Source organism: Oryx dammah, unplaced genomic scaffold (genome assembly GCF_014754425.2).
Source record: "Oryx dammah isolate SB20612 unplaced genomic scaffold, SCBI_Odam_1.1 HiC_scaffold_20, whole genome shotgun sequence".
Taxonomy (NCBI): domain Eukaryota; kingdom Metazoa; phylum Chordata; class Mammalia; order Artiodactyla; family Bovidae; genus Oryx; species Oryx dammah.
This window is the reverse complement of record NW_024070204.1, coordinates 54,354,981-54,378,862: the sequence shown is the minus strand read 5'-3', so window position 1 is coordinate 54,378,862 and position 23,882 is coordinate 54,354,981. Positions and strand designations below refer to the sequence as shown.

General features: G+C 33.7%; 1 protein-coding gene across 1 annotated transcript in view; it reads right to left on the bottom strand.

Moving 5' to 3' along the window:
• The window catches only part of IPO11 (importin 11), a 196,238-nt gene that overhangs the window by 129,708 nt on the left and 42,648 nt on the right, over positions 1-23,882 (bottom strand). The window contains exons 6-15 of the mRNA XM_040262582.1: positions 21,628-21,760; positions 16,873-16,931; positions 12,518-12,566; positions 11,037-11,107; positions 9,155-9,347; positions 8,119-8,271; positions 5,541-5,584; positions 3,793-3,883; positions 1,970-2,017; positions 1,035-1,140 (exon numbers count right to left, since the gene is read on the bottom strand). Coding sequence (XP_040118516.1) covers positions 1,035-1,140; positions 1,970-2,017; positions 3,793-3,883; positions 5,541-5,584; positions 8,119-8,271; positions 9,155-9,347; positions 11,037-11,107; positions 12,518-12,566; positions 16,873-16,931; positions 21,628-21,760 — 947 coding nt within the window. The remainder of the gene's footprint in view (positions 1-1,034; positions 1,141-1,969; positions 2,018-3,792; positions 3,884-5,540; positions 5,585-8,118; positions 8,272-9,154; positions 9,348-11,036; positions 11,108-12,517; positions 12,567-16,872; positions 16,932-21,627; positions 21,761-23,882) is intronic.

Below are 23,882 nucleotides of genomic sequence, written 5' to 3'. Positions count from 1 at the left end.
AAATCTGTCTCAATACTGAAGGCATTCTCTCCATCAAAGTCTCACCAGCAACCAGAGGGCAGAGTTGAAAAACATTTTAATCACCACTGCCCCAACAGGCCACAGCAAATCCCAGTGCTGAAAACATTTCATGATTTAATAACTGACTGAAAATTGAAAGGATAGCTACTTAATGGTGAAAATTACCTTTAAAGCATCTCTAGCTCACAATTCTATTGCTCTAAATATTTATAAAATGATCCATACATGAATGGTTCTCTATTCATGTATTAAGGTAGCCATGTTAACTGTTCTATGACTGTATACTAAGCATTCTGATAAGTACCACATTTACAGAAATAAATCCCTAGAACTTCCCAATTCAAAATAAGAAAAAAAGGCTCTTGAAAAATTTTAAGTGTCTAATTTTAAATGAAAAATTTATACAAATTATGAAATGCTTTTCCCCCTTCCATTTTACTCATTCATTACCTAAAATTAAAATCGGGCAAAAGTCCTACTTACTAAGTTGTCAGATTGATCTTTACTACTGAAGTAGACACCTTAAAACAAGCCTCAAGTGTCTCCAAACGCTTTCTGCCATGGTGCCACTGCAATTTCTTTCCCCCACAGACTTGCAATGCTCTGTGACCCTCCGACAGCCACCTTTCATGGATATTATTTGTTTATGCTCCTTTTGACATCAGCCCTAGCCTCTGCTAAGTCTCAACTGGCTTCCTCTTGTACATAATCTTTAGAATTCAGAGATCCCTGTCTTCCATTATCTCTGCATAAAATTTCATCCTGCAAACTATCTTATCAAATACTTCAGACATGTCACAATTCATATTAGAAGTAAAATAACATAATAACAAATGATTTTGCTTATTTTTCAGTTATAAGATTCAAGTCTTATTCCTTTCTACATTAGACACTATTAGCTAAGTCATACTATGATTTTTTAAAAACTTTAGGCATTTTAACACCTTCTAGTCTTCATTAGAAAATCAGTAAGGTAAGATAAGTGTATAACAAACACAAGGTTTTATACTTGCCTATTGTGAATGACTTGCAATTCTGGAAGAAGTTGGTTTTTAAACCACTGATCAAAATCAACACTGTCAAACAACTCATAAGCCGCTAATCCAACAGCATTATACACTAAGAAGAAGATTTTAAAAAAAGAATTAATTTCAAATACTGGGCCAAGTGCTAATTGTCCTTATGTAAGAAAATAAGTCTTAAAGACTATTTTGAAATATGTAATAAGTTAATAAAGGGAAATCTACAATATGTTAATCCAGGAAATTATTTAAACAAACATTTTAGAAACATTTAAATTACATCACTCTGTGTTTTTCTTAAATATTCAGTGTTTTCAAAGAGAAAGATACACTCGTTTAAAATCATTCATGTCAAACTATAAAAATAACATCCGCTTCCAAATGGATGCAAGAATTTATGCTAAGGTCCCTGATAACCTTCTTTCCAGCCTCTCTTCTCACCACAACCCCTTAAACACTGTGTTCCAATTAAATCAAATACTTCTAATTCAAAAGTTAACTGTGCTTGTCCCTCTTCCCTTCAAGCTTCTGTCCATACTGCTCCTTTTATCCGGAACCACCCTTCGCCACTTATTAACCCTCACTTATCCTGTGTCCTCACAGAATACTTCTTTACGAGACACTCCCTGGGTACACCAAAACTATTATTAATACCTTGTAGTTTTCCACGGCACTACCTGATTACCATCTATTTTAGCATTAATCAACTGATATTATGTTATAATCAACTGTACCTGATTACCATCTATTCTAGCATTAATCAACTGGTACTGTTACAATCAACTGTTTGCTCACTCTCTATCACCAGATAATTCCTAAATTTTAAATATCCTTAAAATCCAACTCTCCGAGCATAACACCTGCCACAAAACAGACACACCCTACTGAACAAATCAATGTTTCTAAGTCATTTTCATTTAACATACCAGCATCTTTGATTAATAGTGCATTCATATCTTCCACATTAGTGGGACCTGAAAAAACAAGTTATCAGCAAGGGTAAATTAAAACTAGTTTTTAAAAAACACTTAAACTCAATTTGTTAGTTTCTCAGTTCAGCTAACTACAATGTATTTTGTGGATATTAAATATATAAGAGAAAGTTTAAGTTTTTTTATCATCATCATTAGAGAAGACAGTTACAACACGTAGAGCCATACTACAGCTTTAGAAACCATTATAACATATTTGGAAAATGTTACATCAAGCAACATTCTAGAAAAATATATGTAAAATTGCTAACTACTGTATTATATCATAAGAGAATATTTTAAAAAAGAATAAAAATGAATCCCACAATAGGAAAAAAAAAAGAACAAGAATAGGCAATTCATACATAAAGTTTTATTTTTCTAAATATAAAAAATAAGCCAGGTTATGACAATACATTAAAGATTTGACAACAAAGTGAAAAATGTAAATGAGAACCATTATGTAACATGGAAACCAGAATAAAGAGCTGGCAGTCCCTGCACGACTATCCTGAAGGAGAAGACCACAGTCAAGACACAAAGAACACAGTTTAGTTTACTCAGTAAGTATATTTCTTTAGGACAGAAAGATTCCTAGCAAGTTTATCAAAGCACTTTTCTGCTGTTAAATATGACTTCTTAAGCATACAGCCCTATATAAGTAAATCACTCCAGAACTGGAAAGAAAATAACTAAACTCTGAAATCACTGTAAACCTTACCATCACAGAGCAGCTTACCAGAGGGTAACCTAATTAGCTTAACCAATCTCCTGAAGTGGTTTAATAAAAATACATGGATGGGAGAAAACGGAAATAATGTTCTAAACACAACAACAAAAAAGGTAACTTCAGCAGTATATTACCAAATTTAAGAATCTATAATGTTGCATTAAGAAATTAGTAAATAACTGTACATCAGAAATCAATCTATATGAAACTACAATGAATGCTCACATTATCTTTTAAATGAACACAAAAAAACTTGATGGATAGCTCATTTACTCCCTTGGTTTATAATTTAAGCAGGAACACTCCATTAGATTTTTGAGAAAACAAAAGCCTAAAAAATGAGCTACCCTCTGATGGTACGAACAAGATCAAGAATCTTCTTCTCTACAGGAGATCCTCCTACCATCCCTTACAATTCGACTCCTGCCCAAATCAATCAAATAATCTGTGTAAGATTCCCTTGCCCAGTAGTGTGAGTTAACTGCCAAAAGTCAATCAATCAACAAACAGTTACTCTGTGTACCAGACATTGGGAACAGGGTGAGCAAAAAAGATGTATTCAAGGCCTCCTCCCTGAAATTTACACTATATCAGAATAGTCAGAAATGACAAATCACTTTTAATAGTTAAATAATTACTTATGATCAAGTGCCACCCATTTCACTTCATAGTTCTCTCTTAAATCCATTACATTTTTTCCACTCCTACCGTCATGAATCTAACACTTATTATTTTAACTTTTTCACCCAGTACTTCTCACAATATGCTCCAAATAGATTCTTTCCCCCAAGCAATATACATGATTGCCCACCATTTCAGTATGCTTACTAGAGCAAAATCTAACTATCACAGTCAAGGCCTGTCTCACTTGTGAACTGCCATTCTTATTTTCTATTTTGAAGGCTACTCTCTCAGAAAAGCACACATTCAGTCTTTCTCAAATTCATGTCTGGTATATGATCTAGGAAACACATCATAGCAGGAACTCAAAATATTTTTTTGAACACTGATTAATAGATAAATCAAAATATCACAAAATATACCTCACCTTGAAGTGTTTGCATCATTTCTAAAAGTACAGGAGTTAGAGTCTGATTATATTCATGGAATATATCTATAAATAATACTTCAGTGCATGGCTGTTGGGAAAAAAATAAGTTTCTAATGAAAACAATGGTATATTGCAATGATTAATTCTATGCAAAGAATACTCATTCTTAAAACTCTGAATATGTTTCCAATTCTTGATGTTTTTTTGAAAAAAGTTTATTAGTGTTTTTCATAAACCCAATGGGAAATAAAATAAAATTATAATAATTTCATTAATAACGTGGAAAAGTTACTTCACTACTTCAATCATTTGGCATTATACATGCAAAAATGCAAAACTACAGAGAGGAAAATTTTCCATTTACATTTTACTTAATTCTTTAAATTTAAAAAGCAATCTGGAACCACATTTACTTATAGATTCAGAACTATAAATGACTGTCTTAAGAATTAGTATGTTAAAAATTATTTACTTTTCCTGGCAGTGACATAAGTAACAACAGCAATTAATGACTTCAATTCACCACAGAGTTGTATTTTCTTTAACAGATACAAAGTGCAAAAGAAATCACATTGTTATCATGTGTAGAATAGATAGCTAATGGCAAGTTGCTGTAAAGCACAGGGAGCTCAGCCTGGTGCTCTGTGACAACAGTGGTGGGATGGAGTAGGAGGTGGGAGGGAGGTTCAAGAGTGAGCAGACATGTGTATACCTATGGCTGATTCATGTTAATGTATGGCAGAAAACCAATATAACATTGTAAAGCAACTATCCTCCAGTTAAAAATAAATGTTAAAAACAAAAATCACAATGTTAATTACATAAAAGAATGACTCATTTTCATTCTTAAAAGTACTAAATCACTAGTTGTTTCATAAAATAGAATACAATTAAATTTTGAAGGTATTGTGATTTATGTTTAAACTCAATTACAAATGTACATACTTCAATGTGAACAAATGAAATGATACATCATCTCAGATATTTGCTTCAAATTAATCCAAGTAGGTGAAGGAGTACTCATACAAAACAAGACCAGCCATGAGTTGATGACTGATAAAACAGGTGTTGGATATAGAATTCATGATATTGTTCTGTTTCTCAATATATTTAACAGTTTCCATAAGAGAAAGTTTTAAAAACTTAGAGCGGTAAAAAAATTTTTTATAAAACTTTTAAGTTCTATAGAAGTTTATGAAACAGATAATGCAAATTATATAAACAAAAGTCTTCAAAAGAGAACAGTTCAAAGTCCACATTTGATAAACCTTCCTCAATGTTAGCCATATCAATAAAGTATATTTAAAAAGAATTCTATAACTGAAAGCAATGGGCTGGTCTCTGAGAATTATACTAGGTAGTAAGAGAAATAATGTACCAGAAGAAGCTTTATAATTACTGAAATATTTAGGAGGAAAAAAAATGTTTCTAGCCAAAAAAGGTAACTTTCAAAAACATTTCCTATTTCTGCAATGACAATTATTTCCAATTTGTAAAATGAAGAAAAATTCAGTTTGCAAACCTCCAACTTAACAAATAAATTTCAGATTCAAGTTCATAATTTAATTAGATGCTTTCTTCTCAAATATGGACTCTTGCAATAATAAATGTTTCCTACCTGACTTAATGCTTGAAATCTTCAATATAGTATCATTCTCTACTAAGAGTTACACAAGTGAAAAAAAAAAAAACTTACAGAAGCATTAACCTTTTCCCCATCAATTTTTCTTTCAATCAACACTCACCCTCAAACTGTACTTCCAAGAATCTCCCCCTGTTTCTTCCGCTGCTGCAATTAAAAATATGACAAATGATGCTCTCCACAAATGCAATAATGATGTTTCTAAAATCTCAGTTTGGAAAACCAAGATTTTCGGTAATATCAATATAATACAGTTGCAAATTATTATAAAATAACACAGAGCAAATAGTTGGGCACACAAGGCCTTACACAGATCTCTTTACCATAAGTTACAGATGACATCTGTGTACATCAAAGTGCTCGTAACCACAAGCATTCTCACTTTCGTTAAAAAGTCTGTACGAAGACTTCCTTGGCAGTCCAGTGGTGAAAATCCCAGGCTTCCAAGGCAGGGGGCATGGGTTCGATCCCTGGTCGGGGAACTAAGCTCCCACATGCCACATCCAAAAACCAAACATATACACACACACACACTCTCTGTATGGAGAAAAGCTCAAAGTATTTGTCACTCTGTGAGTCTGTAACATTACGTGATACACTGTCATTACAATCCTGAGAATCATTTCATACAATAGTGATGTTTAACAAGTTTAAATGATTAGTCACATTATCCATAAATTTTCTATATTTAAAGTAAAATATTTCCAGAACTCTTAAAACTCTGGGAATTCAGTGTTTCATATTATAATATGGTATTACTACCTTAAAAAAGCAATATAAAGCATAAGAGTTTAGCTACGAGAAAAAGCAAAAGCAAAAAATATGCATTATACAGTGTAGTGTTATATTTTCTAAACGGATTAAAATATTTCTAAACAAAAAAGAAGGTAAGTCTTAGAAAAATGTTTATGATATTTTTAAAATATTGGAAATACATGTGTAAAACTACAAAAAGGCATCCAGTCAAAGGGATGGGTAGAGGCTAAAACCTAACCCATGTCTGACCACGGCAGAAGTATTAGGTTGGTGCAAAGGTAATTGTGCTTTTCCATTGTTGAACTTTGCCTAATACTGAAATGCAATCTTAAATAACCGTGGTTATGCTACCCATCACCTTAGTGTATCACCTTTTTAATTCTATATTTTGTTGCTAATGACTTCTTACTTGCTGTTTATATTTATTTTACACAAGGGAAATGATGCTAGACAAAAAGCAAATCGAAGCGATTTTATTTGAGCTCAAAATGGGTCATAAAGCGGTGGAGACAACTCACAACATCAACAACGCACTTGGCCCGGGAGCTGCTAATGAACATAAAGTGTACTGGTGGCTCAAGAGATTTTGCAAAGAAACAAGAGTCTGGAAGATGAGGAGCCAGCCACCAGAAGTTAACGACAACCCACTGAGAGGACCATCGAAGCCATAGTTACCTGACGGCTCTCTCACCATCTGAGTACCACTACTCAAGCATCTCAACAACTTTTTGCAAGGAAAATGCTTCCACAACCAGCAGGAGGCAGAATATGCTTTCCTTAGGAGTTTTTCAAATCCCAAAGCATGGATTTTTATGTTACAGGAATAAACAAACATTTCTCATAAGCAAGAAATGTGTTGATTGTAATGGTTCCTATTTTGATTAATAAAGGTGTGTTTGAGCCTACTTATGATGATGTAAAATTTGTGGTTGGAAACTGCAATTATGTTTGCACCAACCTAATAAATGACACACACTTTACTCACACCCAAGTAGTTTATCAAGCACAAAACTCCTTGATTTTCTGTAGCAAAGGCCCTGACAGTCTACCTACTACTAAAGTACGACTAGATTAAACAGACCCCCTACAGGGCTTCCATGGTGGCTCAGTGGTAAAGAATCCACTGGCCAAAGCAGGAGATACGCATTCAAAAATGCAGGAGATGACGCATTCAAACCCTGGACCAGGAAGATCCAGGAGGATGCTGCAGAGCAACTAAGGACGTGACCCACAACTGCTGAGCCTGTGCTCTGGAGCCCAGGAGCTACAACTACTGAGCCCTCATGCTACAGCTACTGAAGTCCATCCGCCCTAGAGCCCACGCTCCGCAAGAGAAGCCTCCCCAGTAAGAAGCCCACGCTCTGCAAGAGAAGCCTCCCCAGTAAGAAGCCCACGCTCTGCAACTAGAGAAAAGCCCACCAAAAATAAAATAAATTAAAAAATAAATTATATTTAAAACAGATCTCCTATAGAAATATTTTAATCATCTAAAAATTAATTTTAAATTAAAATATCTTAAATAGGTAATCCATTCAGCAATTCAGAAAAATTTTCATCTCCAAACTACTTTCTGAAGTAAAAATTTCTACAAATAAAAATTAATAAAGAATGAACCACAGAGGAGAAAGTGATCTGATAACAGAGAAAGACAATTAATTTCATATTTTTGTTTTAAACTATATAACTCTAAAAAATTTTATCTTTCTGGAAAAAATTCTATTTAGTTGAACAAGTCATTCATTTTCTGCTTCTCAATTTGTACTAATGGCTAGTAAAGAGAGAATAAACTAACTTTTGAAAGTTATATTCTCAGAACAAAAGCACTACATTAAAATACAATGTTATTATACCTATCATCAAATACATGGTATCTATTGATGAAAGGGAGGAAAAATTCATGCAAAAACTGGAAAACTGACACTTACTAAAGCCTTCCGGGTCTTCTTCCCACATTGTCAGTTCTTCTTCAGTTAACAGAAAATAATGAGAGACTAATCTTCTACATATCTCTGTCAAAGTAGGATATGTGAAGAATGCCATCTTAATCTTATGAGCTTCCAGAGTTGCAGGGTTGCTATCTAGAAAAATAAAATTTCCAAGTCAATTATACAGACAAGCATTCTACCCATGCTGGATAGTGAAACAAATTAAGAATACCTTCTAAATAGCAGTATATAAATTTTCATTTGTATTATGGACATATCTCAAAGATGCTCTTGCTTTTATTTATACCACACACACATCAGTCTTGCTTCTATCTTACCACTATGGCTAGTCCATTTCCATCTTAATTATCACATCATATTTTGAAGTGGCTTACCTATATGTCTCTCTTTCTCTTCTACAAGACATTCTCATTCATCATGATACACATACACATGAATGAATTCCAAACAGAACTGACCCCTGAACTTTGTGAGTCCATTTACACTCAGATATTTTTCAACGGTAAATACTAAACTACAGTGTACACGGTTGGATGAATCCCCAGATGCACAGGAACAGTGGCTATGGATGGCCAGCTCTAAGTTATACTCATTAACCCCTGCATTGTTCAAGGGTCAACTGCAATATAACAGTTTAACCTATTCTAGAAGCAACAGAATCTGCCTAGAATCACCTTATATATGATCAAAAGAAAACTTTTAATTGTACAAATAAATACAGTCTACAAATGAGCTATAGAGGTTACTGAAGTACTTAATTCTTAAAAGACCTAGGCTTCAACTGATGTTCTACTGTGTTACAAAAGACAGTAGTTCACTAAATGCACCGTATGTCTTTTAAAAGCTGGCATTTATATACCAAAAGCTCTAATCCTTATCTCTATTTCATGTCCCAGCAATAGTTTATTTCTCAGACTTAAATGAACTTCAAAAAACTTACATAAAAATAGCAATTACTTCACACTAAGATTAAAATAAGGAAATGAAAAAAATAAAACTACCAGTAAAGCATTACCTTCAAAATTTTTGGATGGCTTATAAGCATAATTTTTGACAATCATCTTAATAAGATTCATGCACTGGACAATGAATCGTTCAAATGTAACACCTTCACCAACTTCTGTAAACACATAGCTTACAGAAAATTCCAGTGATCTCTGAATTAGAGGAGTAAATGAAAAGGGATGCTGATCCAAGAAGTCCAAAAGCTATAAGAAAAAAAATTTTAATATACTTTCTTCAAATTCACACAGGAATATAATCATTCATAGGTACATCTAATAACTGGTAATAAACACTTAGCAAGTTTGGAACCTTGGTGGGAAGTCCAGTTTCACAGGTAATATATCCCTGGGGTATACCATACAATGTGAAATAAATCAGATTGTATCTCATCATCTGAACTTTCTATTACTTCTACTACAAGATTCAAAATAAACTTACTTCATACTTAATTCTATATCAATCAGCAAATGTGATACCAAAAGTACAAGAAAGGCCTTTAAAAAATAATAAAGTCAAATAATCAAAAACGTATCCTGCATCAATTGCATGTCAATGTATCAAATATTTGATGAGAGAGACTTCCTCTATATAGAAGAATTCCAGCTAATAAATGTAAAAGGAATAATATTAATAAAATTAGAATGCCATCATTTTGTAACCCCTATTCAAACAAAAGATCTAAGCCATGATCATCAATGGCTGCAAGAATCAAGGGAAAGGCTGTTGAAGAATTTAATAATGGATAACTCAATAAACAATTTTAAGCAATCAGACATTGTGCATCTCCTGGTGTAATGCAATAGGAAATACACAGCATCGCCTGTAAAATATTCTTGTCACTGTCACCCTACTCCATTCCCTCCCATCATTAAAAAAAAAAAACAAGAAGAAAGGCCTGAATGTGATCAAGTTTCTTATCTAACTAGAAATTTCTAAGAAATATGGGAGGAGAAGGGGTTTAGAAACAAAGGAATATGTTAACACATTCTATTTGGAGGCACATGTAAAATGTTCCAATTTTAAAAGCTTTAATAAAGTCATGAGATTATAAACATGAATTTCATAAATTATTACTTTTTTATTTGGCCATGCCATGTGGCATATGGGATCTTAGTTCTCCAACCAAGGACTGAACCTCCATCTTCTACACTGGAAGGGATTCTTAACCACTGAACCACCAGGAAAGTTCCCTCACAAATTTTTAATAGTTGGTTTTTTGAATAAGGATTCAATAGTGTCGGTTCTCTCTTTTTTTCAAGCGTGAACTTTTTATTGTCAAAATGGGAACTTCTTATGGAAGAATGAGGCCTGATGTGACCACATCGTTGCAGTAACAGATCATTTCCTGTAGAGTTTTCTGTGTTGTGGATTTGGCTGTCTATATCCATTAATTTTTTTATAAAATAATTGTATCTGAAATATATACATATTGCCTCAGACAGTGTACCCATATAATTCTATTCAAAAGATATGTGTTATTAATGATGATAAACTACATTATGAATATACTAATTTTTTGGTATTATCTACTGTAACATCTTACCTACTTCATGCTGTGCTGCACTATCTTTTTTATCTCTGCTTTTTCCAGTGGGTCTGAGAATAATGAGACTTTGAGGAATCAACTTCTCTTTTATTAGGACTGATTTTTTTACATCTAGGTGACTTATACACTTTGACATATGGTATATATAAATTTAGTTATTATATGTATTCTAAAGGCTTTCAGATACAAAGGGCTTTTTAGCTTTCCTGTACACAGTAAGAAAATAAGTTACTTTAACACTAAATCAAAAATGTACACTTAAAAAACATCACTTTCTTTACTAAATTCAAGTTATCTATATTTCACTTGAGAAAACATAATTTAGATATTAAAAAAAAAAACTTACCACTTTAGTAAAAAGAATGATGGTCTTTTCCAGTCTATCTCTACATACATTATCTGTACCTATACTTCTACCTATTAAAAATACAATTGACATATTAGCACGAGTTAATAATATTCTATAAATTTACAACCAAGACAATGACAAAACTTTTTACAAAAATACTGTCAGATATGTTTTTACACATTTTGCATTATGAATTCATGAGTGTACACTCCCTACTCCAAACAAATAAATAAGTAAACCATAACAATTAAGTTTTTAGAAAGCAAGACCTTACACTTGACACAGAAATGCTCAGTGCCATATTTCACAAAATTAATCCTAAAACACTGAGACCATTTCATAGTAAAAAGGTAGCAATTTTATCTGTAACACCATGTTGTCATAGTTAAAATACTTTTCAAGTAACATAAATAAAAACAAAGAATTCAAAGATTAACATACTTATTTTTCCTAAATCTTCTAACAATTTTCTTCTGATCATTTTCTTGGTGTAATTAATTTTTGTACATTCAGAATAACGTCCATCAGCTCATCAACTATCCTGCCTGCTCCCTAATCATACGCCTCATAATCTGTCTCATCAGTTATGTCATTCTCCTCTCCTGGATGGACTTCTATTCTTCTATTTTATTCTCCCATGGGGAAAACCAAAGAAAAATGACTACTTTTAAGGAAAAAGAAATCATATGAGCTTTCTTATAGTACCTATCAACAGACTCAATAACGGTTCTACTAAACTGAAAATGACTGACAAAACAATCAGCAACTCCCCCAAAAGTGAGTACACTAAGGTATATTCTCAGGGTACTAAGTCTCCAAATACACTCACACATAAAAAACACACACATACATGTTATACATATGTGTGTGCAAGAATATACATATATGTGTGTATCCTGTGTGGCGTGTGTGTCCATTCTGAGAAAAGGTGCTTATAATCATAGGGAACAGAAAAGGATAGCAGATCACCAGCATAACACAATACAAATGTAAACAGTAAATTCTTCTGTATGGGGTAGTAGATTAGAAAGGGCTGTACAGGTCGGTCAGTAATGGTTAGCAGACCAGAGATTTGCACAGTGAAAGTACCATTTAAGGATATTTATATCAAACAGATATACTAAATGTACTAAAAAAAATAGAATCAACAAAATGTCTAAACAGCATGTGGTACAGGGCCTATATGCAATGATTATCTGCTAAACATACTGCTGTTGTGGGCAGCTGCATGGAACAGAGTAGGAGCAGTAGAAATAGGGAAGAAGGAATTGATACAAAATATATTTTTTTAGAAAAAGTCTTCTTCAATACTTAGGACAAAACAGGTATATGAAGACAAAACTGAGCTTCCAATTTAATTTTAGATAATTAATTATCAAGATATAAGATTTCAGCCCCTCGAGATTTGCATGTGCCAAACAGAAGCTACTAATGAAAAAGGATTCCACAGTAAAAACTACTATCATGGAAGTACTTACTGCATTCCAAAAATTGTTTTAAACGTTCAAATATTCCATGTAAAAAAGCCTAGAAAAGAAAAACATGTTTGAAGGGTTTCAATTTATTCTGTATAAGAATTTACCATACACTTTCTCAGGGAAACTAGAATATACCTATCATATCATATTAAAAAGTTAAAATTAGATAAAGTAAAAATCATTCCATTACTATAATAATGCCTTCAATCTTCCACAAGAAAATAACAGTATTTCATCTCCTCAGTGTCTCACTTCAATAACCTAAATCACTTTGCAATAAATAAAAAATTATTTATTAAGTATTCTATTTCACTAAATATCCTCTATTCCTCTTACTGTTTCTTTCTTTTCCATAGGACTTTTATAATCCTTATAATCCTCCTCTACCTAAAATGTCAGATCCTTAAGATTCAAGAACTTTGCCTGTTTGCTTTGTTCTATCCCAGAAGCCAGGAATGGTATTTAGCAATAATAAGTATTCCTAATATGAATAAATGGTATCAACTATTTGTGGCAGAGGTTTTCAATCTCAAGTATTCGGTTACATTAGCCTTCAGAGATCAGAGGAGGCAAGAATCACCATTTACCATATGGGTCCAAAACACCTTTTACTGTTTTTTTTTAAGCCATGTTATGAAAACTTTGCAGAAATAAATATAAAGGGGTACTGAAAAAAAACTTTATTAAAATGTTTAAGAATTTCAATATCATAGACTTTTCCATATCAATAAATTTTGGTGTATAAACATCATAAAAGATGTCACATGTCCTTTTAGCAAATGAGATAGTCCAGGTTTTTGTCACAAAATACTATACACTTTCCTGATGAATGACTGACTAGAACAGAATGTTGTTATTTCTTCTTTGAAATAGAGAGATATATTGCTCACTCATCAATTCTTGAGTTTGAGACAATTCACCTAGGATGTCATCACCTGAAGTCACAGAAGCTAAAACGCCACTTAGACAGTTTCACTATCACCACTGGGGTCTAGGGGGCTGCTACCAGTCTCTTAAACAGTATCCATCTTTGGATTCATGCAAAACTCATAAAACATTTCCTCTGTCAATATTCCTCTCTCAGCCATTTTGAGCAGAAAATGAAAAACTGAATTATCAACTGTGTTCCCTGGTGGCTCAGACGGTAAAGCGTCTGTCTACAATGCAGGAGACCCAGGTTCGATCCCTGGGTCGGGAAGATCCCCTGGAGAAGGAAATGGCAATCCACCCTAGTACTATTGCCTGGAAAATCCCATGGACAGAGGAGCCTGGAGCGACTTCACTTTCACTTTCACTTTAAATGAAAGCTAATAGCAAACAGACAGTGTTTGCAGTTTTCTTTTATACCTTCCTAAAAGATGATGCAACACAGTAGATAACATAGTAAGAAAACCTCAGAACAACAACCAATTTCACTACTGCTTCATCCTCTGGCTATCTCATCATTCTCTCATTTTCATACTACTTCAGTCTTTTAAAACACAGTTGAGAATAAATTATAAGTAATGATAATTAACAATAAAGTAATTTCTAGGATGATGAATAGCAGAATTTTCAATATAGCAAAAATAAAATCACCAAGATCCCATACGCATGTTAAATTTATACAGAAGCTCAATGCAATGGTCCCATACAGTAGCTACAAGATAGAAGGAATTTTATTCTCTTTTAAACAAAATTAGTGCATCAGTCAGGGTTCTCTAAAGAGAGCAGAAACTTATGAAAGACATCAATTTTAGTAAGTTCATCAAGAGGATCAGGAATTTATAGAATTGGACAACTGATTAGACTAATGTTATATAATAATAAGAACCTCTTAAAATAATCATCAAATGGCAACTTACAGAACAGTTTAATTAGCTGCTGAACTCATTTCAAAAATCATTCTCTCATAATCCTTACAACATCCAATGGGATATGTACTATTATTTCATCATCATACTGCAAAAAGAGAAACTCTGTACCAAGGAAGATATTCTGAGGCCATGTTATCATGAAAAGACCAAGCCAAGATTCAAAGCCAAATCTGTCTGCCTCCAGAAACCCAAATCTCACCATTAGTATACAGTGCTTCTTAAGCATCATTTACACCCCATTTTATTTTTAAGATCTTTATGCTATTTGAAATGTTGGCCATAATTTGTTAAAATTCTATTCTTATTTACAACTAATCAATAATACCACAATACAGCAGGTTTAACTGAACAGGAGCTGACATACAGCTTCTGAGACAAAAGACTCAAGGAAAAGCCTAAAGCTCACAAAATATGGAGAGTATCCACTGACAACTATTATTCTAATTTATAGAAATGTGATTCATATCAGTTCATTTACACTGAAAAGAAACTGATAAACATATTCAATATTTTAATTTTATGATACTCAGAATATTATATATAATTACTGAGCCTTCTGATATATTTCTACCATATCATACAGTCATTTGCTTAAATAACTACTAAGCATTTTTATACAGCAGATATTATCCCAAGCTCTGGAGTGAAGAGTGAATAAAAGTCTCTGCATTTATGGAACTTACATTTCTCGTGAGGGCACTGAGGGAGCTGTCAAACTGGTTTCTAGAAAATGTTTTTTGATAGCATGGCAATAAACATAAATATTGGGTTGGCCAAAAGCTGTTATGGAAAAACAGAAACGAACTTTCTGGCCAACCAAAACATTTAAATGTTATCAGTATTGAAAACTGGGGTTGGCTTTCATATATCTTCAGGTAATGCGGTATTATACATCAGTATCATAAATGTGGATATACTTTAACCCAACAATTCCATTTCTAAGAATTTATCCTAGAGATCACTAGAAAAGTACACAATGACATATGCACCCAAATGTTCATTTTAATATCATTGCTCAACAATTAAAAACTGGAAACAAACTACATGTCATCAAGAGATACTGGATGCTTGGAGCTGGTGCACTGAGACGACCCAGAGGGATGGTACGGGGAGGGAGAAGGGGGGCGTTCAGGATGGGGAACACGTGTATACCTGTGGCAGATTCATGTTGATGTATGGCAAAAACCAATACAATATTGTAAAGTAATTAACCTCCAATTAAAATAAATAAGTTTATATTTAAAAAAAGAGATCACTGGGCAAGTAAATTATAGAAAATCTGTGATTAATTTTATTATTTTTTAAATTGCATGCCAATAGTAATCGTATTTTGCATAAAATCATTAAAAACATGATATATAACAATGTTACTGACATGCGAAAAATATCCACAATGCACTGAGTCTAAGAAAAAGCAAGGAAGGAAACAGCATGTAGGTCTCGTTCATATAAAACTGAGGACGACAGAAAGTATATCTAAAATAGTATGTTTACAACATTATAAAGGAAACTTAGAACTGTTATCATAGTAAGTTCTTAAATGATTTATTATTTTCTGCTTCCTCTTCTAAGTTTTTTAACTTTAAAAAGACATGTAATATTTTTATAGAAAAAAATTGTATTCACATTATAATGATGTATATTAGCAGTTTTTAATTCTTTTAACAATAGAACCATTATTTCAAGCAAAATCTTACAGAAACACAAAGTTCAAAAAAATAAAAGTGTGACTCTGATCAAATGTAAATGTAGTAGGACAAACCTAAAGAACCAATTAAATATACTTTTTCCAAGCTTCCTGTGCCATCCCGAAGGCAATTCACAGAGTAACATTCTAGCTGACCTAAACTCTCTGGGAAAGCTAATATAGATCTGAACAAGTGATACAATTCCACTTTGTTCAGGAATAAAATATATGCAGCTATACATTTTTGCATATAGAAAAAGTAGATGCCGGGATACAAAAATGAATATACTTCGAAACTTGTTGGGCTTACCAATGGAGCTTTCCTCTCATATACATATATTTATAATTGATTATAAAGAACAAATAATAAATGTTATGATTCAAGAGAAAAATACCTCATTTTAAGTACAGAAAAACAGACAAAGGAAAATATGAAGAATATAAATCAATTACACTGACCCTAGTAATGTTATCGCAGCATTCAAACTCCTAACAGTTCTCTTGACTTCAAATTCAAATAAACACTCTCAGTGAACCATGGCATCTTGAGAACCAGCCTAGTTCTAGTTCCTCCCTTTCACATAATAGTTGCTTTGATATATTTTCTGTATGTCTGAAAGCAGACCACAAGTCTAAAAGTATAGTATAACATATACAGAATGGTTAAAAAAAAAAAAAAGAAATTAGGTGGTCACTTAATAAAAAAAACTTTTAAATGAATGCCAAGTAAATAGAATAAGCTTTATAACATGCAGGAAATACCAAGCACTTTTCCAAAGTTACAAAAAAAAAAAATGACTTCTTTTACTTACCATCACCTCCATATTCTTATGAGGTTCCACAACTCCATTAACAGTTAACTTACGCAGCACTGAAAAGTAAAATCAAGCTTTACTCAAACCTTATTTTTTCATATTTTCCCCTATTAGAATCATAACTATAAAAGACTCATCAAGCTTGGATAAAGAAAGGTAACTCCTGGTCATTGGCTGGTTCCCAAGTGGGAAAGATGGAACTAAAGCCAAGTTATTGTCTCTGAAGCAGTGTTCTTCTCACTTGTAAGTACTCATGTTTCTAAAGCCACATTGCAAATTTTAGTTCAATTTACATAATTGTTAGTACTTCTCACTTGCAATAATACCGATAAGTCGAAGTTGAGAAGGTTACTTCTATTCCATAAAGTATGACTCAACGGTGATGAAAAAGCTTCATTCAGTTTTAAGGTACATTAATGAAAATACAGTATCTCCAAAAGGGATATAAAGATTAAACTCCATTCCAAATCTGGAATAGACTACAGTGCTCAATTACAAGCATCACATTTTATGAGTAAACTGATATACATAGGAAGATAAGCAGGGTAATAGATCTGAAGTCAGATCTAGACTTAGAAATCCTAGCTCCAGTGTCTAAACTGTATTATTTTGGGCAACTTCTCTTATCGTACATTCCTCAATTATAAAGTGTGGTTACACAGATAGTAAAGAAGACGTGATATATATGGAATACTATTCAGACATGAAGAATAATAACATTTAGCCACTTGCAACAATATGGATAGACCTGGAGGGTATTATGCTTAGTGAAATAAGTCAGACAGAAAAAGAGAAATACTGTATATTATCACTTAAACATACAATATGAAAAATAAAACAAATCAGGGAATACAACAAAAACTGAGAAATACAGAACAAACTAGTGATTCCAGTGGGGAAAGAAAAGGGGGTGGGGACAATGGGGCTAGGGGGTTAAGAGAACAAACCCTTACATAAAATAAGCTACAAGAATATATTACACACAACAGGAAATACAGCCCACATGGCATAACACCCTCAAATGGAACATAGACTATAAAAATTCTGAATCACCAGGTTGAGTACCTGAAACAAATATAATACTGTAAATCAACTATAAAAAAAAAAGTAAGGTGGTTATAAATCCTAATTCATAGGGTAAGATTCAATAGTACAATGTATGCAAAACACCTAGCAGAATTTAGTAATAACTAGCATGATAGCAGCATCAGACTATCACTTTATACTATCAAATTTAAAGTCACTTCACTAAGAAAACAACTTGATAAACCACATTGCTTTCTACATAACTCAAGAGTTAGTGCTCATGAGGTGAAGTGTAAAGGCAGCGTAACCCACACACCTACTGTCAATTGATCTTCAAAGGAAACAAGAAAATACGCTGAATCTTTAACCAGTGGTGTTGGGAAAGCTGGACAGCTGCACGTAAATCATGAAGCTAGAATACTCTCTTACACCATAAACAAAAATAAACTCAAAATAGCTTAGAGACTTAAACATACACCACCATAAAACTCCGAGAAGAGAACACAGGCAAAATATTTTTTGACATAAACCATACCGATGTTTTCTTAGGTCAGTCTCCCAAGGCAATAGAAATAAAAGCAAAAATCAATTAATGGGATCTAATTAAACTTACAAGATTTTGCACAGCAAAGGAAACCATAAACAAGATGAAAAGGCAACCTACAAACAAGAGGAAAATGTTTGCAAATGGTGCAACTAATTAGGGCTTAATTTCCAAAATATACAAACAACTCTTATAACTCATATATCACATAACTCAATAACAAAAAAAAAACAAACAACCCAATCAAAAATGGGCAGAAGACCTAAACAGACAGATGGCCAACAGGCACATGAAAAGATGCTCAACATCACTAATTATTAGAGAAATGAAAATCGTAACTACAATAAGGTAGCACAGCAGTCAGAATGGCCATGATTAAAAAGTCTACACATGGTAAGTGCTAGAGAAGGTGTGGAGAGGAGGGAACCCTTACACACTGTTGGTGGGGATGTAAACTGGTACAGTCGCTATGGAGAACAATATGGAGGTTCCTTAAAAAACAAAGAGCTGCCGTATGATCCAGCAATCCCATTCCTGGGCATACAGCTAGAGAAAACTCTAATTCAAAAAGGTACAGGTGCCACAATGTTCAGAGCAGCACTATTTACAATAGCCAAGACATGGAATCAACCTTCAGATAGAGTATAGTTAGGGTTATAGCCATTTATGTCCACCAATAGGAAAAGGGATAAAGATATGTGTGTGTATACATGTATATATATATATACACATACATACATACACACACACACAGCATATATATATACATATACAATGGAATCCTACTCAGCCATAAAAAAGAATGAAATAATGCCATTTGCAGCAACATAGATGGACCTAGAGTTTATCAAACTAAGTGGAGTTAGAAAGAAAAAGACAAATACCACGTGATATCACTTTGTATGTGGAATCTAAAATATGACACAAATGAATTTGTTTACAAAACAGAAACAGACTCACAGATACAGAAAACAAACTTATAGTTACCGAGGGAAAAGGACTTGGAGGAAGGATAAATTAGAGGAGTTTGAGATTAGCAGATAAAAACTACTACATATAAAACAGATAAACAATAGGTTCTACTGTATAAAACAGGGAACTATATTCAATATAATAAACCGTAACAGAAAACATATAAAAATAATACACATATATAACTGAGTCACTTTGCTGTACATCAGAAACTAATACATTATAAATCTACACTCTAATAAAAAAACAATAACAAAAGAAGTATATTAAAATTAAATTTATAATGCAAATATCTAAATACCTTTGGTTTCATACTATCAATTACATACAACTCAAGTTACTGTATCATAACAGGAGAGAATAGGGTTTAAGTTGAATTCCTTATTCTGGACAAGATCTTTTCCATCACAGGACCTCGGTCAACACTATCTGGGACAGTCTTTTCTTTCTCCTTTTATCACCCAGTCAACTTCCATTTATCCTTTATGATTTTGGTTCAAACATCACTTTCTCGGGGAAGTCTTTTCTGACCATATTATCAATCATCATAACATTGTAAAGCCCCATCACAGATGTCATTTTACATGTATTTGCACAATCATTTTATTATGTCTGTCTCCTCGGTGCCAAGCACCTACCTATAAATATGGTGAATGAAATAATGAACACACACGTCTAAAAGACACTAAACATGCACAGGTATAAAGGCAAAGCTGACAAGTGACAAAAGCTCTAGTCCTAAGTACATTTAAGTCATGAAAGAACAGACATTTATACCTGGACAGAGGAGTATTTTAGAGTAAAATGCTATGAGATTTCTCCAGGTCAGGATGTCTTAGAGATGCAAATGAGTATCTAAGACCTTGAAATGCTAAGGTGCTGAAAAGCTTAAAGTGTGCTAACATAGATTAGTATGGCAACATTTGTGTCAGGAGCTTTTGAAGTCAGACAAGAAAATTCTACAATCAAAGGGTTTCATGAAAAATTCCTTAATCATTCAACACACTACTTATATACCACTCTGTGTATCTTTGGAGTTCTCTTGTGGCTGGCTCAGCTGGTAAAGAATCCGCCTGCAATGCAGGAGACCTGGGTTTGATCCCTGGGTTGGAAAGATCCCCTAGAGAAGGGAAAGGCTACCCACTCCAGTATTCTGGCCTGGAGAATTCCATGGACTGCATGGGGTCACAAAGAGTCGCACATAACTGAGCGACTTTCACTAACACTTGTGTATCTAATCTTATATATCAATTTATCTAATTTTGAGTTAACATTTCTAAGGCCTTTTAATTGTTTCCTCCATGATTTTGACAAAACCATCTCATTCACTTGTAAAACCACCTGTACAATGGATTGGATTTTACATGTGAACGGTCCTTTAAAATGATTCTCGTTTGTCCACATCAAAATGTGTTGACAGTCTGGGGTTTATGCATCCACCGTCTGCTTAATACAAGTGAGGCACTAAAGTAATGCCACTGTAAGGTACTAGGGTGAGTATGACAAAAGAGCTTACAAATAAAACAGAGAATGCAAAATGAGCTGTGGTAAGAAAAATAAAGGCCGCCTGAGTTCAAACCAAGAAACACAAAAGACCCTCAAGCAACCAGAACAGAAGGAAGACAAAGAATGAAATGATGGTGAATGGTTAGAAAGAAAAGGAACCTTAGAATACATGCATCAAGATAAGCTCAGCTCAGGGAAGTGAAAGAGATTTATGCGAGGGGGATGCCCATAAGCAAAGCATCAGGAAACACAGGCCAACAAAGCACCCCAACAAGCAGTTTCTAAAATCTAAGTACAAACAAGAAAGATGAGTTCTCAGGGAAGAAAGCCGGGAAACAGAGCTCAACTAAGCCTTAAGGACAGAAGTTTAGGAAAGTTGGCATGAACAGCAGTAGCCCAGAATGAGAAATGAAGCAAAAAAGAAGTGCAAGTGTTTGAAAGGTATGTATTCAGAACCATGGCCAGTAATGTGAATGTAACTTAAAACTAACCATTTGAACTGTGTGTACTCTCATGGATTAGACAAAGTGGAAGAGCTACTCTTAGAAAAGAAACACACAAGAGCCCTTGTCTCTGAGGGAAATATTAACCCTTTATGCTTCTACTAGTGCAACTGCAAACAAAAAAATCCATAGAGAGGAACGGTTTGGCCACTATTCTGAGGTAAGCTGTTTCAAAAATAAACATGTCAAGCTTAATAGTACCTTTCAAGGATAGTAGAGTTCGTTCAAGTGAACTTAGAACTGCAGCTTCATTGCCAGAAGAAACTTGTTGAAGGAATGTGTCTGTGTGGTGATTCCACAGAGAGCAGGCAAAACTATAAATTCCAGAAGCTAACTGCAAAGATATCAACAAATTTTTTCACAATATTATTACAGATTCCACTAATCATTAGACCTACATAGTAATACGTTTTCAACAAAATTCAAAAGTCAAGAATCACTTATAGCAACACGTCTAACTTTTTTAGTCACAACGCACTTGTCTAAATTTTTAGTCACAATGCCCAGCACGAAGTAGTTTACATTTGCTGCCATTATAAGCACACATACATAAACACACCACCCCCCGCAAACACTATTAGCTTCTTGAAGTATTACTTAGCCTAATGCCTGCACTGCAGTTTGATATTTCCAATCTTTACTCTTTTATTTTCTTCCACTATTATTAACAGTTGTAACGCTTGGCTTTAAAAACACTTGACTTACGGACTGTCACTGAGTTTACCAGATAAATCAACATACTAAGAAATACAAAGGAGTTAAATTTCTGTGTTCTGCCAACTCTACCCACCTGGTTTGGAGTATTTAAAGCCGAGAATATATTAATATGGACCGGTATTTGAAATCTTGACTCAAAATGAGAACCACATTCCAGTGGTATTTTCAAGTTTCTTCCAGAAAGTCTAAGAGCAATCCACCACAGCCTACATGGCCATTTGTTTTAAATAAAAATTAATGAAAGTGCATCTGACTAGTGATCATTAGCATACTTCAGAATGATTTTTTCTTATCTGAGATATGTCATTTCAACTAATGAAACTATTTATAATAAGATCAGGCATCAGAAACCAGTCAGAAATGCAATCCTGTAAATATGACATTTCTATGACAAAGTCAAATTCCACTTCTATTATTTTAATGCAGTAATTTTAAAGGCCTAAGCTTCCAGATACAGAAAAACACCTTCACCATACCCCTTGTAACTTTGCACCTATCTACACAGGCAAAGCCTTAAACCTCAGCTAATGAGTACAGGCAGAACATCCTGTAACCCTCCTGGAACACAAGAGGATGAAAGGCTTATAAGCGACTACTAGAACACCATCTCCTGCTCACCCCCCTATTTCCTCTGTTAGACAGTTTCTCATGGCTTCCTGGGTTCTGATAAGGTATAAGGTATACTATCCCACCCCTACACTCTCCCCAGAACAGAACTGCAGATATAAAACCACTTAGTTACAGTCTAGAATTGGCTTCTCAGCAAAGTGGCATCCCACAGCTTGAACTGGAGTCATCCAACCCCTATTGCTTTGGTCACTGTTTTTACTGTGACAGCACACAGCATTTGTGACAGAAATCAAGAAAGAAACAGTAGTATGAAAAAACTTGAATATTTCTCCTTTGTTTCAGGTTCCAGTTCTGGAGCTAAGCACCTACTTTAAGCATTAGTCAGCTGTTACAATCCCAATTCCTAATTCTTTTTAGCTAGTCTACAAAAGGGCTCTGCACAAACAGGGATGATTAGAATGAAGAAGCAATACAGCACTATGCTCTCAGCCCAAGGGTGAAAGGAGGTGGAAAGACAAAGAAGGAAGAAACCACAAGAATTGGGAAGGGATACTATCAACTATCTTGTAAACACAAGTCTTTCACAGGCTTCCATCTGCTCCAGAAAATACAAACTGATAAATGCTCACCGAAGGCTTATGTGGAAAAGAGAAAATAATAGAGAACAAGTAGAAGGGATTAAAATATTTCTACATTTTCTCCAAGAAAATATAGAGGGGTAGGAAATATTCAGTTAGGCAATAAAAAAATAAGCTATTTAATAAAACATTTTAGGTGTTGGTTCATGAACATCCCTAATACTCGCATTTTTCTTTTTCTAAACCAGAAGGAACAGTGCCACCCACTGACTGCTTAGTAGCTTCTTAAATCTGTGAGAAACAGACTTGATTCCTTGAGTATCAAAAACAAACCAATATGGCAAATTTTATTTTAGGATTTTAGATATTTTTAAACTTTTTAGCTTCAGGACCAATTTTCCCCTAAAAAAAAATAAGCACCAAAAAATGTTTAAATCAAAGTCTTGTAATTCATCACTACTGTGGCCAATAAAAAGTATCCACAAACTGGAGCTCTCAAAACTTGCTCAACCTAACTACTCAACAAGATAATTAACAACATGTCAATGATGTGCACGCACGCATACACACACACACACACACACACACACA